This window comes from Rhinatrema bivittatum, chromosome 10, assembly GCF_901001135.1.
Source record: "Rhinatrema bivittatum chromosome 10, aRhiBiv1.1, whole genome shotgun sequence".
NCBI classification, from domain to species: domain Eukaryota; kingdom Metazoa; phylum Chordata; class Amphibia; order Gymnophiona; family Rhinatrematidae; genus Rhinatrema; species Rhinatrema bivittatum.
In genome coordinates, this window is record NC_042624.1 from 116,808,020 (window position 1) to 116,824,105 (window position 16,086).

Sequence of the window (16,086 nt, forward strand, 5' to 3'; positions counted from 1 at the left end):
TCAGCTATGTAAACAATGGCCCTGCAGCATTCTATCTCCTCAGCTATGTAAACAATGGCCCTGCAGCATTCTATCTCCTCAGCTATGTAAACAATGGCCCTGCAGCATTCTATCTCCTCAGCTATGTAAACAATGGCCCTGCAGCATTCTATCTCCTCAGCTATGTAAACAATGGCCCTGCAGCATTCTATCTCCTCAGCTATGTAAACAATGGCCCTGCAGCATTCTATCTCCTCAGCTATGTAAACAATGGCCCTGCAGCATTCTATCTCCTCAGCTATGTAAACAATGGCCCTGCAGCATTCTATCTCCTCAGCAATGTAAACAATGGCCCTGCAGCATTCTATCTCCTCAGCAATGTAAACAATGGCCCTGCAGCATTCTATCTCCTCAGCTATGTAAACAATGGCCCTGCAGCATTCTATCTCCTCAGCAATGGGTCTCCTGCCTTGCAGTACGCATTGCTTGCATTTTACTGGTTCCTGTTCTCCAGCATTCCTGAAGCAGCCTTGTCCTCCAGCTCAGCCTTGTAGTCCAGCCCTGTCGATTATCTTCAGTAAGTCTCTATCCACCCTTGACCTCTTGCTTGGACCTGACCATGATGGCCTGCTGCTTGGACCCCTAGCCCTTGCCTGGACCTGACCACTCTTGCTAGCTGCCCGCCCCTCAGCTTGGCCTGTCGCTGACTAAGTTTGCCGCCTGCCCTGACCCCGGAGTGCCTTTGGACTCCAGTTATCTTCACCAACCCAGGGACCCACCTAAGTCTTGCCGGCCACCAGAATCCAAGGGCTGCATGAAGAATTTTATCTTATAGAGGTGTATCAGGCGTTATATAGTGCATTTAAAATTACAAAATAATTAAACACCTCCCTCTCCTTGTGCATTTTGCTTTTTTATCTTGTTTTTGGTTTGCTTTGGTTCTGTATTCCTCCTCATTTGCATCCAACAGGATGGACTTTCGAATACTGAAAGCTCCCCTGGCCTGTATCTTTCAGGGCTTCACCAGCCCAGACTCGGGTCTCCTTTCTGCATGCAGCCCAGACCGACCTGACATAACACTTCTTTCAGTCCCACAGACTGCACCTCTTCCAACCAAAGGCCTAGACGAGGGGATTTCATACTTTGGTGACTCTTCCACTGACATCCTCTGCTAGGTGTAAAACTGCGCTCTGACAGGAAGGGACTGTTGCATCGCTATTGTTACAATGCTAATTCAATATTTTATTGCAAAACCAAAATAGGCAGTACTGGGACAGTTGCTCCCCGCCCGTCATTTCTCCGTCTGGAATGGCTGCGTGGAGCTCCTGTGTATATACTCTGTGTATTGTGTGCTTTTTCTTGCAGGATATCCTGTCTCTTCACAACACAATAGATGAGGTGAACACCACCCTAGTGCTGTACCAGAAACAGAATGATCTGGTGGTTCAGAGTATGGATGCTGCCGTCGCCAGTGTAAGCCAGAGAGTGACCCTGCTGGAGAGCGAGCTGAGCATGAGTAAACTAGCACGGCGGGAGAACCTGTCTCTTAGCATGGTAAGTAACTGGGACTCCTCTTTCTTTCTCTGTTCCCAGCTGTGAATGTTGAACCTGGATCTGATTAAAGTTAGAAAAGTCATAGCTGGGAGCAATGTAAAAGGGCCTAACACATGTACACAGGATGAGCCTCCTTGTGCAATTTGCCTTTAATCTGTTCTGTTTATAAACCACCCCACTTGCAGAGATGGCAAATCAGGTTAGAAACAGGAAAATATTTTAAATGAGGAGAGAAATAGTCTCCACCTACAGGCAAAAACAGTCTCCTCTGCTTTGGTTTGATGTACCTGCTTTATTATTGCAGGTCAGAGGGTCTCTTTGGCATGTAAAAAGGAAGGCGAGGCACCCATTAGGGAAACGCCTGGAAAATGTCAGATCTTAAACATTGAGGTCAATACTGAGCAGGGTGGCGAGCAGCAAGATATCTGGAACAGCTGTTTCCCATTAAGTATACCTGGATAACTTTAGATCTGCTGGCCCCCACGACCAGACTTACCTGGCTCAACGTAGCCGAGGAGCACGGACATCGGCCCTACCCAGTTAAGATTACGCTGCACCCAGAAATGCCCTTTTTTTTTTTTTTTTTTTTATCTAGGTAAATTTTAGCTGAGTAATGATTTACTAGGCTAAAGCTTGCCCATTCAGCAGGGCAAGAAAATCAAAACTGGGGGTTTGTGTGGCCAGGTATGAATTTAGCTGGACCAAACCTCTTGGACTATGTTCTTACTATTGCATTAATGCATGCTCTCATGGCCAACAAACTCACATTCATATGTTTTGGTCGTTTGCTAGCACAAGTGCAGAACACAAGCTGAGCAACACTCACAGAGTTGGTACCATGGTGCTACCATGATTCCCCTCCCGCAGCTTCTGTCTTGGGCCCCCTGGTAGTCATTGAGAAAACACAGTGCAATGCTTTATCAGAATTGCAGAAAGTCTGGGATAAGCACAGAAGATCCCCAATTATCAACAGATGAAAGAGAAAGCTGGAGATCAGCTGGAGTCTGACATTATAACAAGTAAATTGGACAGACTGGGTAGATCTCACGGGCCTTATAAGCTGTTAAATACTGTTTCTATATTTTCATGTTCGGCTGTTGGAGAGGCTGAAGAGCAGAAAAACCCTAGGAAGCAGAGAGACGGCAGTTTGGTTCGTGTCAGATGCGTAACCTTGTGTGTGTGTGTGTGTGTGTATATTTAAATAGATACAGCATCAGCAGTAAGGTTGAATGTTGATCTGTTTCAAGTAAGTGGTGGAAATCTTGTTTGGCTAGAACAGCAGGTGAGTGGGACTGCTTTTAAAGCAAGCTCTGTAAATGGTCCGTCCCTTCTGTGGAACACATGGTCAGAGTTGGAGTGGTACTGTCAGAAAGTAGTCCATATGTTGGGGTATCATACTTACACACGCACCCTTGTGTATCAGAACATCAGCATAAGACTGGTCTATACTACCTCACTTACATGTTCACCGAAAGTAGGATAAAATTCAGACTCTTTGCTTTGTGTTTAAATGCACAAATAATCAGGCCCCTGATTATCTCTGCCAACTTCTGCTCTCCTATACTCCCACAGAGTTACTCTGATTCTCTTAAGTGACTCTCCTATCTTCTCTGACTTTGGCCAAATTAAATTTTATGAGACTTTGTGCATTCAGCTGCTACTCCCCTACACCTTGAGACTTCCTATCTTACCTTCCAAAAAAAACAACAAAGGCCGAGCCCTTCCCTTCGATCCCACAGCAGAGACTCTTCCTTCTACCTGAATGCCATAACTTCCTGATCATGAGCCCACAACATCATTCACCATTGGACTACTCCTACTTCACTTATTCTTACTACCTCTGTACCAGGTGCTTCCCTTATAATATATACATCTGTACTCTTGAACCAATTTTTATATTCTTGCTATCCAATTTATTACAGAAATAAAACATTGTAAAAGAAAATCCTAATTACATGTAAATCTATGAAGATATATGAGATAATAAATTATAATAAAAGAATTAAAAGAAATTATGAAACTAATCAGAAATAATAAAAGCATAATAATACAGTATCACTCAAAGTATTAGGAAATGAAAGAAATAAAATAAACACAATAAAAATCCTATGGATCTTTTCTTATCCATTATATATGTTCTATTACAACTTAGATGACTACCTTCTGTCTACCTTATTTTCACTGTCAGACAGGCTGGAATCAGGGAGCACCCTCACAGAAGCGATACAGGACTGCAAGGCAGGGCTAGAGCTGATCTTTTACCTATCCAACCCCCTCTCCTGCAGGTTAAGCCCTTGGGTTTTGGGAGCCAGTAGGACTTTTCTCCTGCTGAACATCATGGCTAGGCCCGGACTGGGAGCTGAGGTCAGGCACAGGCTGGGAGCTGGACAACAGCGCATGGTCCGGACTGGGAAGCCATTCAAGGGACTGATCTGGACAGAGCAGCACGGCAAGGACAGGACTTAGGACAGAAAACACAGACGGCCTAGAAGCCCTGGAGGCCACAAGGCTGGCCAGGTCAGAGAGCAGAGGAGTCTAAACGAAGAGGCCCTGAGTTACTGGGCAGTCTGGGTTAAATAGGGCTGAGGCATAGACATTGTGTAATCAGCGATGAGGTAACTGGCAAGACGGTGCTGAAGGCCCCTGGTGGCAGGAAGACTGTGCAACAGGCTGAACCTTGGCACGGGGAGACTGCCCAGCAGACAAAACCGTGACACAAGTTTAGTCATATCTGTATATAGGCTATAACTTTGTGTTTACAATCATTCAAATCAAAGACTTTGTATTGTAATCCAGCATGAGACTAAGGAAAAGGCAGAATATTGAGAGCCCAATACTGAAACACTACTTAACTGGATAAGTAGGATTTACCTTTCTAAATGCTGAATATCCGGCTATGTTCACCATTCACCACTTAGCCAAATAAGTCAGTATCCAGCTAAGTAGATAACCAGATAATTCATGGGCAGCTTGGGGCGGAGTTACTTATCCAGTTATCTTGACCGGATAGTGCCTAATTCAGCCTTATTAGCAGGTCTAACGTTATCCAGATAACTGGAGCTTAGCTGTTTATATTCAGCTGAAATCCCTTCTAACTTATCCGGATAAGTAATATCTTTGAATACTGGGCCCCAAATGTTTAGAAATGCATACATTTTCTTTCTAATTTAGATGGACAACGTGACTTCCCCGCAGAGAATGGATAATGGAGATCAAACTGGCAATGAAACAGAGACAGAAAGCATTAGTACCAAGGTAAAACAAAGCTTCGTTTCTCCTTTTAAATTCATCCTCGTTTTTAGTGCAGTTTCTCTAAATGAATTTTGTCTGCTGCCATGTGGTGGATGTTTTCTTAGGATTTCTAGTGCGGTTTCTCTAAATGAATTTTGTCTGCTGCCATGTGGTGCATGTTTTCTTAGGATGTTTGGGGCGGGAGACCCATGCACGCACTTTCAAAGCCCTTGAACACCCATTTTCCTGCCACTGCTTCTTTCACATTTGTGTGTGTGCAGCACCCTCTCTCCCAGAGGAGGGTTTTTTTTAGCACAGTAAAAACTAACAGCCAGCAGATTTAAAACAAATGCTAGAAAGTACTTTTTCACTCTGCGCACAATCAAGCTGTGGAATCTGTTGCCAGAGGACCGCACCTTGAATACTGTGTACAATTCTGGTCGCCGCATCTCAAAAAAGATATAATTGTGATGGAGAAGGTACAGAGAAAGGGCTACCAAAATGATAAGGGGAACGGAACAGCTCCCCTATGAGGAAAGGCTGAAGAGGTTAGGGCTGTTCAGCTTGGAGAAGAGACGGCTGAGGGGGATATGATAGAGGTGTTTAAAATCATGAGAGGTTTAGAACGGGTAGATGTGAATCGGTTATTTACTCTTTCGGATAATAGAAAGACTAGGGGGCACTCCATGAAGTTAGCATGTGGCACATTTAAAACTAATCGGAGAAAGTTCTTTTTTACTCAACGCACAATTAAACTCTGGAATTTGTTGCCAGAGGATGTGGTTAGTGCAGTTAGTATAGCTGTGTTTAAAAAAGGACTGGATAAGTTCTTGGAAGAGAAGTCCATTACCTGCTATTAATGAGGTTGACTTAGAAAATAGCCACTGTTATTAATTGCATCAGTAGCATGGGATCTTCTTAGTGTTTGGCTACTTGCCAGGTTCTTATGGCCTGGATTGGCCACTGTTGGAAACAGGATGCTGGGCTTGATGGACCCATGGTCTGACCCAGTATGGCATGTTCTTATGTTCTTAAGACGTGATCAAGGCAATAAACACAGCGGGATTTGAGATTTAGACAAGTTCCTGGAGGAAAGGTCCAAAGATATTCCTGGGAGGGGTTAGCAAGAAATGGATCTGCCTTTTGGCACTTGTGACCTAGACTGGCCACTGCGGAAATCTGACCCAGCAGGGCTTTTTTTGTGTTCTTGTTAAATCCCTGGCCCTTTTTTCTTGCTTCACACAGAAAATGCAGAATGTAGAGGCTCGGGTTTCTAAACTCAGAGAGAAGCTGCAGCTGATCAGCGCCCTCACAAGCAAACCTGAGAGTGATGAGCAAGCTGGTGACCCGGGGAAAGGTGAGATGGGACCGGAACCAATAAAGCCCAGTGCAGACTGTGCATTCAACCAGGTCATAAAGGAGAAGATTGCAGTCATTTTGATGCTCATCTAACTGTTCTCAGGCTGAGAGTCAGGGTGGGGAGGAGAAGTTGCAGTTAACATACTCTTCCCCCGCCCCCGGTCTTCCTTTGTGTGGAGTTTCTGCCGTTTCTCCCTAATTTATATAAAAGTGTGAACCAAGGAAGAGCTGTAAGCAGCTGTACGTTTTGGAGCGAAGGTTGCCAACCATTTTGGAGCTTGCTAATGATGGAGAACTTTTAGTCCGGCCCTAGTGCTAATCCAAAGACTTAGGCTGGATTTCTGGACTGTTGTCATCCTCTAATTTATGTGCTATAGCAATGTGTGTAGAAATATTGGTTTATAAATATATTGTAACATATTAGTGTTGGCTTCACAGCTTCTGAGTGATTCTATAAACCTATGAAAAGTCTCTCTGGATACACATATAAATAATTTGTATATGAAAAAGTCGATAATTGGTGTGTACATGAATGCACAGATCACAAGTTTACCACTACTGATGGAATCCTGTCTATGGACTCTTTGCTCAACAGAGGTAAATGTTCAGGCTCCTTCCCCTAAACCTACGCTGCCATCGAAATTTTCCACAAGTGGAGCGAGAGAAGGGCACAGCTAGCTCACCTTGCTTCACTGAGAATCGCCTCAGGAAAAGGTAAATGTGCATTCGCAGATGAAGAAACATGTAACCATGAGCATATGGGGAAATGTGGAGCAATGGCGCCGTGTGACGGCAGTGGTATGGTAACCCTGGGCTAAGAGCAAAATGAAAGAAAATGAGTGAATACTGGCACATGGAAGATAATAAGGGAAGGGCAACCAGGCCGAAGCAGATCGGAATCTCCTGCTGCCAGCTCAGCAAGAGAAGCTGTGGCACACCCTGCTCGGTCAAGACCGTACAAAGAGCACCTCCTTAGTGGAGAGAAAATGATTTCTGACAGGAGCTTGTATGTATTGTTACTATAGCTCCCCACTTAACGTATTGTTATCTCGAGGAAAGCCAGTTTGTCCCACTGCTATGCTCCTGTGTCTGCTGTGAGCATATAACACACAGTATGTACTTAAAGAATTCAAGGGCTTATGCATCATCCCCAAGGGGCTGAAGGAATAAGAACATAAGAAATTGCCATGCTGGGTCAGACCAAGGGTCAATCAAGCCCAGCATCCTGTTTCCAACAGAGGCCAAACCAGGCCACAAGAACCTGGCAATTACCCAAACACTAAGAAGATCCCATGCTACTGATGCAATTAATAGCAGTGGCTGTTCCCTAAGTCAACTTGATATGGTGAGACGTGGAGCCAGTAAAATATCAGTGGGCAAGGAAAGTTGGTGGACTTTTCTGTATGGGTAGGAGACTTGGCAAAACCCACCTAAAATACTTTATATTTTTCAGGTCTTCGTGGTTTGTTTGAAGAATCAGTCCAAGGCCTTGATGGAGAAACTTGCAGCAGGATCTTGTGAATCTGCGTGGTGCTGTGGTACCTGAAAGGGGGATGGGAGGTACTCCTTACCAGTACTGAAAGAAGTGGACCCATGATTGCTTTCAGAGCGGGGCAAGCAAAAGCAGCAACTGCGCGTTCCCCAGTCTGCTCCCTCCGTCTCTCTCCTGACGCACAGTACTGATTGCCATGTGTGTTCGCTCAATTTATCTCCTCCTCAAAGAGACTCAAGATGGTTTGAGCGATGTTTTATTTCTGCTGTGATGTTTGGCAGTTCTTAAAGGCTGAAATTGCACAAGGAGCTTAATCTGATCCCTAATCTTTCTCTTGGTGGTGCCTTGTAGGGAAGTATAGTGTCACATCTCTCTGCCATGGGACACAGCACTGCTCAGGAGCAAAGGGAGGGATCAGCACTGATCTCAGGAACGAGGGTAGAAATCTCTGTATTTTCTAGGGCAGGAGAGTGCCTCCCATCCATGTTGAGGGAAGACTAAAAGCTGGAGGGGGCAATATAAATGAATTCTCCCCGATGTGACGTTCATTCTCATTGCTTTTAGGGATATAGCCATTTATCCCCAGCTCTGGTATAAAAGTTGTATAGATATGTTTTATATAGATTTGCCTTAAACTGGAGAATTGCACTTTTATAGAAATCCTGAAATTGTTTCTCTTTGTAAGATACACCTTTGCTGCTTGTAAATAGTTAAATTAGCAGGAGAAATTATGCATATTGGAATGGAGTGAGTGGGTGAGTAAACATGCTTAGAATTAAGAGGGCTCATTGGCTCCTAGTGCTGTGCATGGGCATTGATATGCTAAGGGCTGAGCCGTGTACAGACATACAGCAGTTGGTGTGACCTTGGCGCCCCGTTCTATCCTGACCAGGGCCTTTGCCCACATACTAAAACCCAGTGAGGACTGGTAGCCTACAAATCCATGGTGCACTCTTACCACGTGCAGCCTGTGAGCTGGTCCTGGGAGGCACTTGGCATTTTTATTCCATGCTGTGGTGCTGAATAAGTTGACAGGCAATTGCAGAGTAGAGGAGGGTGGGAGAGCTGAATAATTTATAACGGGAATGCAAGATCCTCATCACTAGGGGACAGTCTTAAATCCAGTGATGGGTTCAGAAAAAAAAAAAATGAACTAGCATGCAAGCAATTAACTAGCGCAGAAGTAGGTTTCTTTTTTCATTCTTCCACAGTCCAGGTTATTGCTGGCCGCTTGCCCCCTAAATTCAGGACTAGCAGGTTCATGTCAGGTTGGATACTAGTAGTGAGGAAGAGGACTGTCTGAACAGCTTGAGAAGCTGAGGTCATTCTGGGCACTGTGTTTCCTGTGCAAAGAGGAAGCATAGCTGTATCTAACCAGGCACTGAGTTAGCAATGTCATGAAATCCTCTATGAAACTTAACATTTGTGCTCCCTCCCTTGCTGCTGTGCATTAGTGCTTCTAAACATTCTAATAATAGGAGTGCAAGGCCGCCTGATCGGTATTTATCATTATATGGATGATGCACATACAGTATGTATATAGAGATGCAATACATTTTTATTGTGAGATGCTGCTTTGAGCTTGTGGACGACAAAATTGACTATAGAAGAACTAAAAAATAGTCTCACTGCTAACGTTATGTAAATGATAACTTGCCCCATGTAATATGGTACTTGGCAGCAATTTTAGGGAACAGAGCTTTCAGCCCCAGCCCCGTAAAAGGAAGAGTTTGCTTGGAGCCTTCACTGGACAGAGTGCTCCGATGGAGATGTTCATGCCGCAGCAGCTGGGTTCATGGACGGGGGAAGCTTCTTTTCCACCAGAGCATTAGAAAGGGGGCTGATCATTAAGTTGGAGTTCAAACAGAAAGGGGCACTGTCTGCACTTCCAGCACCAGCTGTGCCATCCAAAGGAATCGGAGCCCCTCCAGAAACAGCAAATGGGGAGCCGAGTAAAAGGTAGAGCATGGTTTCATGTGCCCTGTCCTCCTCCGTGGCATTATTGAAATGCTTTCCTCGGAGGCCCGGGGGTGCTATGTACCTGTGACACTTTATATTCTGTGATTCATTTGGCTTGGCTTTTGGATTAAAACTCGGATCGTGAGTTTTGGCTCCTTGGGATGATGTGACTGGAGTGTGTGGTTATCCACTCGGATCGTGAGTTTTGGCGCCTTGGGATGATGTGACTGGAGTGTGTGGTTATCCCGTCAGTAGCTGATGTGCAAAGATTGCCCTCTTTGGGAAGCTTTGGAATTTGATTACACAATTTCTACAGGGTAGTTTCCTGGGTTACATTGAATGTACTCCTTGGGATTGCAGGGAACTCCTCTCAGGAGCAGGATAAAGGAACAAACCCAACTTTGGAAGCAACTTCCATGCCAATATTTCTTTTGACCAGTATTCCCATTCCTTAACTTATATAATTTGTTTATAAGTCTCCAGCCAAATAGAATTCTAGCAATAAGAGACTTTTCTGGCATTTTATTTGTACACATTGTAGCCAGTCTGCAGGATGTTTTTGGAAAATGAATGTGCTAAAACTGCGCTTTGTCAATCTGCATTAAACACACTTGGATAAAATTGGCTTATTGCAGAACACAATCCCTGTAAAAGAAACCATCAAAGAAAGGTGACCGGTTTGCTTGAGGGGAATGCTCGGAGTGGTACAATGCAGATATTATTCATAGTGCAGCAAATTTCTGCATGCATGAGTCCAACGGCCGCAGCATGAATTTTAATATCTATATTGTAGCGCTCCGAGCATTGACCCCAAGCAAACGCTTCACTGTTCCTCGGTAGGCCAATTTTTAAAAAGTCTGTTATTGCACTTAGTTGCAAGCTATGTCATGGCTCCTGGCTCAATAGACTGTAGCACCAAATCAGAGCTCTTACAAATTGTCACCAAGTTGAAGAGGAGAAGTTAAGAGCAGCAGATTTTCACATACATGGAAAGTGAGAAAATCCAAGCCATGTTTGCAGTGCTTTATAATGTTACTTTAGGACTTTATAACCTGTCACATGTGTCATGAAGAAAAGTTTTATCTGTAAAGCAGCGGTGCTGCCTCACCAGCACTACAGATGTTCTTATGTGATGGAAGAAGAGGAAAGCGATTATTGTAACTGAAAAAATAGGTTCTGCTTTGCAAACTCTACAGCTTTTAGCCTTTTCTGGTAAATTGTAGTGCTTGTGAGAAGCCACAGAGCATGCCAGGGCCGGTGGAAATTCATCTGCATCCCTCCTGCTGAGAAGGGAGCACTGCTAGGACTGAGAAGGTCACTTGAGCTCCGAACCTGTGCAGTCTTTGGCCCCTTTCCCGTGACTACCGACACTGGTAGAAATGGCACACCTTTTGCAAGGTGCCCGAAATTCTGTCTTACTTCTGGCAAATGCTGGTTATTTATCAGTAGAGGCCCTATCCCAAGTCATTTTGGTTCATTAAAACAAAAAAGTAAACCTACAGTTGCACAGCTGAGTTAATCCCGGTTGTCTCAGATGCTGTGCCCAGCCCATCGAAACATGACAGGGAATGGGCCTCTTCTGCTGTCACTCTTGTTTGACATGAACTCGTGGGAGGGTGCATGCTGGGTCGTATGTTCCATTTTTCCTCTGTGCTAGATTCTTCAGAAAAAGGACTTCATGACTGCTCAGGAGGGGGCTGTAACTCTTGCTTCTTCCGAACGATGACTTTTTGGCTATACACTGGGATACTCTTTACTGGGTGTTAAATTACTTCTGAATTGACCTTGATGAATAGACTGTGCTGAAACAGATGGCGGGGGCCAGTCTCCATCAGCCTTCTTCTCCGTGAGTGGTAGAAAGCATGGCTATGGCCAGAACCATCTTTATCTACTAGATTCCCTTTGAGATGTACAACCATAGTCCAGATGTTTAGTGGTCTGTGTTCTAAAGTGAATTAACACAGACAAATGCAAAAATTGTTCCCATTAGCTGCACAACATGTAAGTGCATATTAAGCAGCTCTTGAATAATTTTTACAGGTTAACACATTGTATTAACCTTCTAACACAGTCAACAAGGGGCAGGGGACATCGAGCCACTGAGGCCCTTTGGAAGCAGATTCAGGGGGAAGGGTCAGAGACCCCAGCAGTGCTGGCATTATCACTCACAGTAAAGTACACTGTTAATACTTGACACCTCTAGTATATATGGCATTGAACTAGGTACTAGCATCTGTGTTTTAATATCTCATTAATCAGATTTTTAACACTGCTTAGATCATAGACCCTTTAGTGTAGTTTTGCCTGTTCTGATTTTAAAATGACTGAGATTCCATATTTTATAAAGTGATTTACTCAGACAGGCAGAGCTGAATTTGAACACATGGGTGACATCATCCTCTCTCCTAGCTCTTAGAGCTTTTGCTGTACTGAGCATGTACAGGAGTTCCCATGCATGTCCTGCCTCATGAGCCCCTCAGTCTTTTTTTTTTGTCCGAGCTTCTGTATGAGCTTACTAAGTTGTTTGGTGCTTCATAGTTTCTTTTTGAATCTCAACTCGCTTTAAGTTGCCTCACTGCCTTGGCAGCCTCTCAACAGCACTTTTCAGATCTACTAAAAGAAAAAGGAACCTTCAGCTCCAAGAAGGGTCGCAACCAGCAGCTTCAGGGACTGCATGTATGGCTGGAAGATGTCTTATCGATGGCCACAATATTTACTATAAATATGCAGGGCCAGACCACCATGTAGCTAACTGCTATGACTGTAGCCAGCCATCACTGAAATACCAGAAGAATAAGGCCTGGAAGATGGAAGAATTTTGCAGGTTACAGAAAAGCAGAGCTAACTCAGGTTCCCTTCATACTGAGTTGAGCAGGAGTTCCTCTAGCAAGCTCCCCCTTCTGTGGCACCAGTTTCCAGGTCCTCCACTCCATTAGGGTTGAGCAAAGCGTGAAGTGCTCTGAAAAATGGTTTGTAAGCCCTTTGTAGGCCCTGCAGGGTTCATCAGCAGCCCCCGAGGGTTTTCATGAAATGCCTAATGGTAGCAGCCAGCATACCGTCATTGCCAGGGAATTTGTGTCTTTCCTTATCTGAACAACTGGTTAGTGATGGTGCCTTCCCAAGCAAGGGTGTTGGACTCTCTGCAAAAAACAATCCCACTCCTTCAGTTGCTGGGGCTCATTATCAACTTCTCCAAATCAAAACATATTCCTACTCAAAAAATCTAGTTTATTGGGGCATGGATAGACTCCCTGGAAGATAAAATGTTCCTCCCATCTAAATGAGCAATCTGCCTTCGAGCCTTGAATCAGAATCTACTGCAGTGGGCTCACGTCCCAGCCAAAGAAGTGTTGGACAATCTGGAACACATGGAGGCAGTGTGATTTTCATGACCTGCCTCAATATGCAGATTCTTCAGTGAGACCTCCATATTCAGGGGGATCAGGTGCTTCAGCCCATTTTCCCAGAGAGGCTCTCTACAGAAAGGGGTCTGTCCAGTGGTGGCAAGACACAAACTTTCTGGAGATGGGAGCTCCCCTTTTGGCTTCTACGTCATCAAGTAATGCTAGCAAGAGATGCATCCACCAAGGGATGGGGCACACAGTCTCTTTCTGAACCCAAAGAGACTGGTCGTTAACTCCAGTCTCCTGGAGCTACGAGCAATCATTCATTCATTGAAAGAGGATTTTGATCCAAACTGCCAACCAAGTTCTACATGAACAAGAAGGGAGCACGGAATCTTGGACCTCAGCCAGGATTCCCTAAGAATTTGGGAGTGGCCTTGCAGCCACAAAGCCTTTCGGCAAGCAACCTATCTTCATGGGGTCTCCAACGTGTTGGTGGATCGCCCCAGCACAGCATGTTGTCCCCACATATGGTCTCTAGGCCAAACAATGGTAGATGGGATTGCCCTTCGATCAATTTGTTTGCATCAGAGAGCAACAAGAAAATAGATTATACTCCATTCTTCAAAGCAAGTTCAGATCTGCTCTGGATGCTTACCTGCTCAATGGGATACAGATCTGCCATGCACTTCTCTACCACTTCTGTTGGTGGCGAAAATAGTGCAGAAAGCACTCAAGGACCTGGTGTGCCTGATCCTCAGTTCTTCAGCATGGTCCAGATAAGTGAGGTTCCCTTACCTCATCTAGTTGTCAGTCAGTCCTCTGACTCTTCTGGGATCCAGTCCAATTTTGCTAACTCAAGAGGAGGGTTGTCTGTCATCCAACTCTTCCGAATCTCAACTTAATGGCATGGATGCTGAACAGTCATTAATATCATCACTGTCATTATCCAAGGAAGCTGAGGATATTGTAATCTCCACCAGGAAGCTTTCAACCAGAAAAGCTTATGGTTTTAATTGGAAAAGATTTTAATCATGGTGTCAAGCAAGCTCCCTGGACCCGTTTGTGATCCAAAGGAGTTACTTCAGTACTAATTCTCCCTCAGATCTTAGTATATCATCGGTCAAAATGCATCTCAGTGCCATTGCAACTTACCAAGTTCAAGTGGATGGCAAACAGATATCCATACATCTTTTAGTGCTGAAGTTCATGAAAGTCTTATGGCATTCAAGACCAGTCCTTAAGCCACTGATGCCATGGATTCTCAGTGTTGTGGCACAACTCAAACTGCCTTATGAACTATTTCATTCCTTAAAGTTCTTCACCTAGAAAGTAGTGTTCCTAGTCTCAATTATGTCTGCTAGAAGACTAGGTGAGCTCTAGGCATTGGTCCATTACTCACTGTACATGCAATTTTTCCACAAAAGAATAGTGCTCTGCACTCACCCCAAGTTACTACCAAAATTAGTTCTGGCTTTTCCTTTAAATCAAGTAATTGTGTTGCCCATGTTCTTTCCAAGATCTTGTGCATACAAAGAGAAGGCGGCCCTCCATTCTTTGGACTGCAAAAGGGACTTGGCTTACTGTCTGTAGAAAACTCGACCACATCATCAAGCTTTCCAGCTTTTTGTCTCTTACGATTTGGGAATAGTGGTTGTCGAGCACATGTTGTCCAGCTTGTTAGCAGACTGTATCTTACACTGCTATACTCTAGCTGGCCTCCAGATCACAACTCTGTCAAGACTCATCAAATCTGAGCCATGGCTATCTCAGTAGTTCACCTAAGAGCTGGTCCATTGAAGACATCTTCAAAGCCGCAACTTGGTCATCATCTCACACCTTTAGGTCCTATTACTGATTGGACAATCTCTCAAGGAGTGACAGTAACTTTGGGCAAGCAGTTTTGTGCAGTCTGTTCACCTAGTAGTCCACTCTCCATTGGGGGAGTGGAGAAAAGTGGTCTGGGTTGCTTTTCAGTACGTGTCCCACTGCAGCCCCTCAGTTTGGGACTCCCCACGTGTCATGGCTAATTCAGCCCAGCCTGGAGAGTTGTCTCTATATCTAAAGCTAAGGTCTGCAATCAACTGAGGGGCTTAGGAGGCAACATGTGCATGGTAAGTCTCATGCATGCTCAAAAGCTATGTAAGCTAAAGGGTCCATTTGGCAGTGTCGGATGATGTCACCCATGTGTCATGGCTAATTCATCCTGCTGTCTATGGAGAGCCTCATTTACGGTAAGCCAACTTTGCTTATTTATATAAGATAACCTAAGGGCCCCTTTTCTTAAACATGTTCTCCATAGTTTATCCTATTCTTGTACATAAGATAATGTGATAACACCTCAGTTTGTTTATTTTGTTCACATAAAGCTGGTTTTAAAATGTGTAGAGGGTTTGGTTTTTTTTTGTTTGCTTTTGGGGATTGTTTTAGTTTGTACATAGCATGAATGCAAACAGATATTAATGTCTGGAATGAAGTTCTATGCACATTTCCTATCATGTAATGCCAAATATGCTTTAATTTATCTAGATTAAAAAAAACAAAAAAACAAAGTTTACTTTTTGTGTATTTATACCTGGGTAAAAGATGAAAGGGCTTATGTAGAAAGTCTTCCAGGGATATCCAAACTTTTCCTACTTTTACAAAGGACAAGAATCTTAGGAATAGGTTTCAGCTGTTAATCCTCCTGTACTGAATAACACAGCACAAACAGAGTGGGTATGGTACAATAATTTCCATCTCATTAGAAGAAATGTTTGTTATTCAAAAACTGTTGCCTGTAGTGGAGAGAGATATCGCAACCACACTAAAAGCGGATTACAATGAATCAGAATAGTTTAACAAGTCAGTATCAGAGCAAACGCTCAAACTTGACAGTACCAAAATTAATTTAATACAAAGTATAAGGTCAACATTGCCAGACAGTGCTAGAACTAGTTTAATTTAATGTATCATGCGACTCATAAACAATAGCTCTGTTGTCCTCCAAGATGAGTGCTTAGGGTGGCAGAAGGAGGAGAAGAAGGGAATAGCCACCGCTGTTACTGGCATCAGTAGAATGGGATCTACTTCGTGACTGGGTACTTGCCAGTTTCTTATGGCCTGGATTGGCCTCTGTTGGAAACAGGATGCTGGGCTTGATGGACCCTTGGTCTGACCCGGCATGTT

The 16,086-nt window shown here is 44.1% G+C and overlaps 1 protein-coding gene across 2 annotated transcripts in view; it reads left to right on the top strand.

The window, feature by feature from the left end:
• Positions 1 to 15,470, top strand: part of EFCAB14 (EF-hand calcium binding domain 14) — a 38,628-nt gene extending 23,158 nt beyond the window's left edge. The window contains exons 7-11 of one of the 2 annotated variants that reach the window (XM_029618818.1): positions 1,345 to 1,533; positions 4,705 to 4,788; positions 6,010 to 6,121; positions 6,719 to 6,837; positions 7,577 to 15,470. In XM_029618818.1, coding sequence (XP_029474678.1) covers positions 1,345 to 1,533; positions 4,705 to 4,788; positions 6,010 to 6,121; positions 6,719 to 6,801 — 468 coding nt within the window. In that variant the 3' untranslated portion in view covers positions 6,802 to 6,837; positions 7,577 to 15,470. The remainder of the gene's footprint in view (positions 1 to 1,344; positions 1,534 to 4,704; positions 4,789 to 6,009; positions 6,122 to 6,718; positions 6,838 to 7,576) is intronic. The other variant, XM_029618819.1, reaches the window with a different exon arrangement.
• The last annotated feature ends 616 nt before the right edge of the window (positions 15,471 to 16,086 follow it).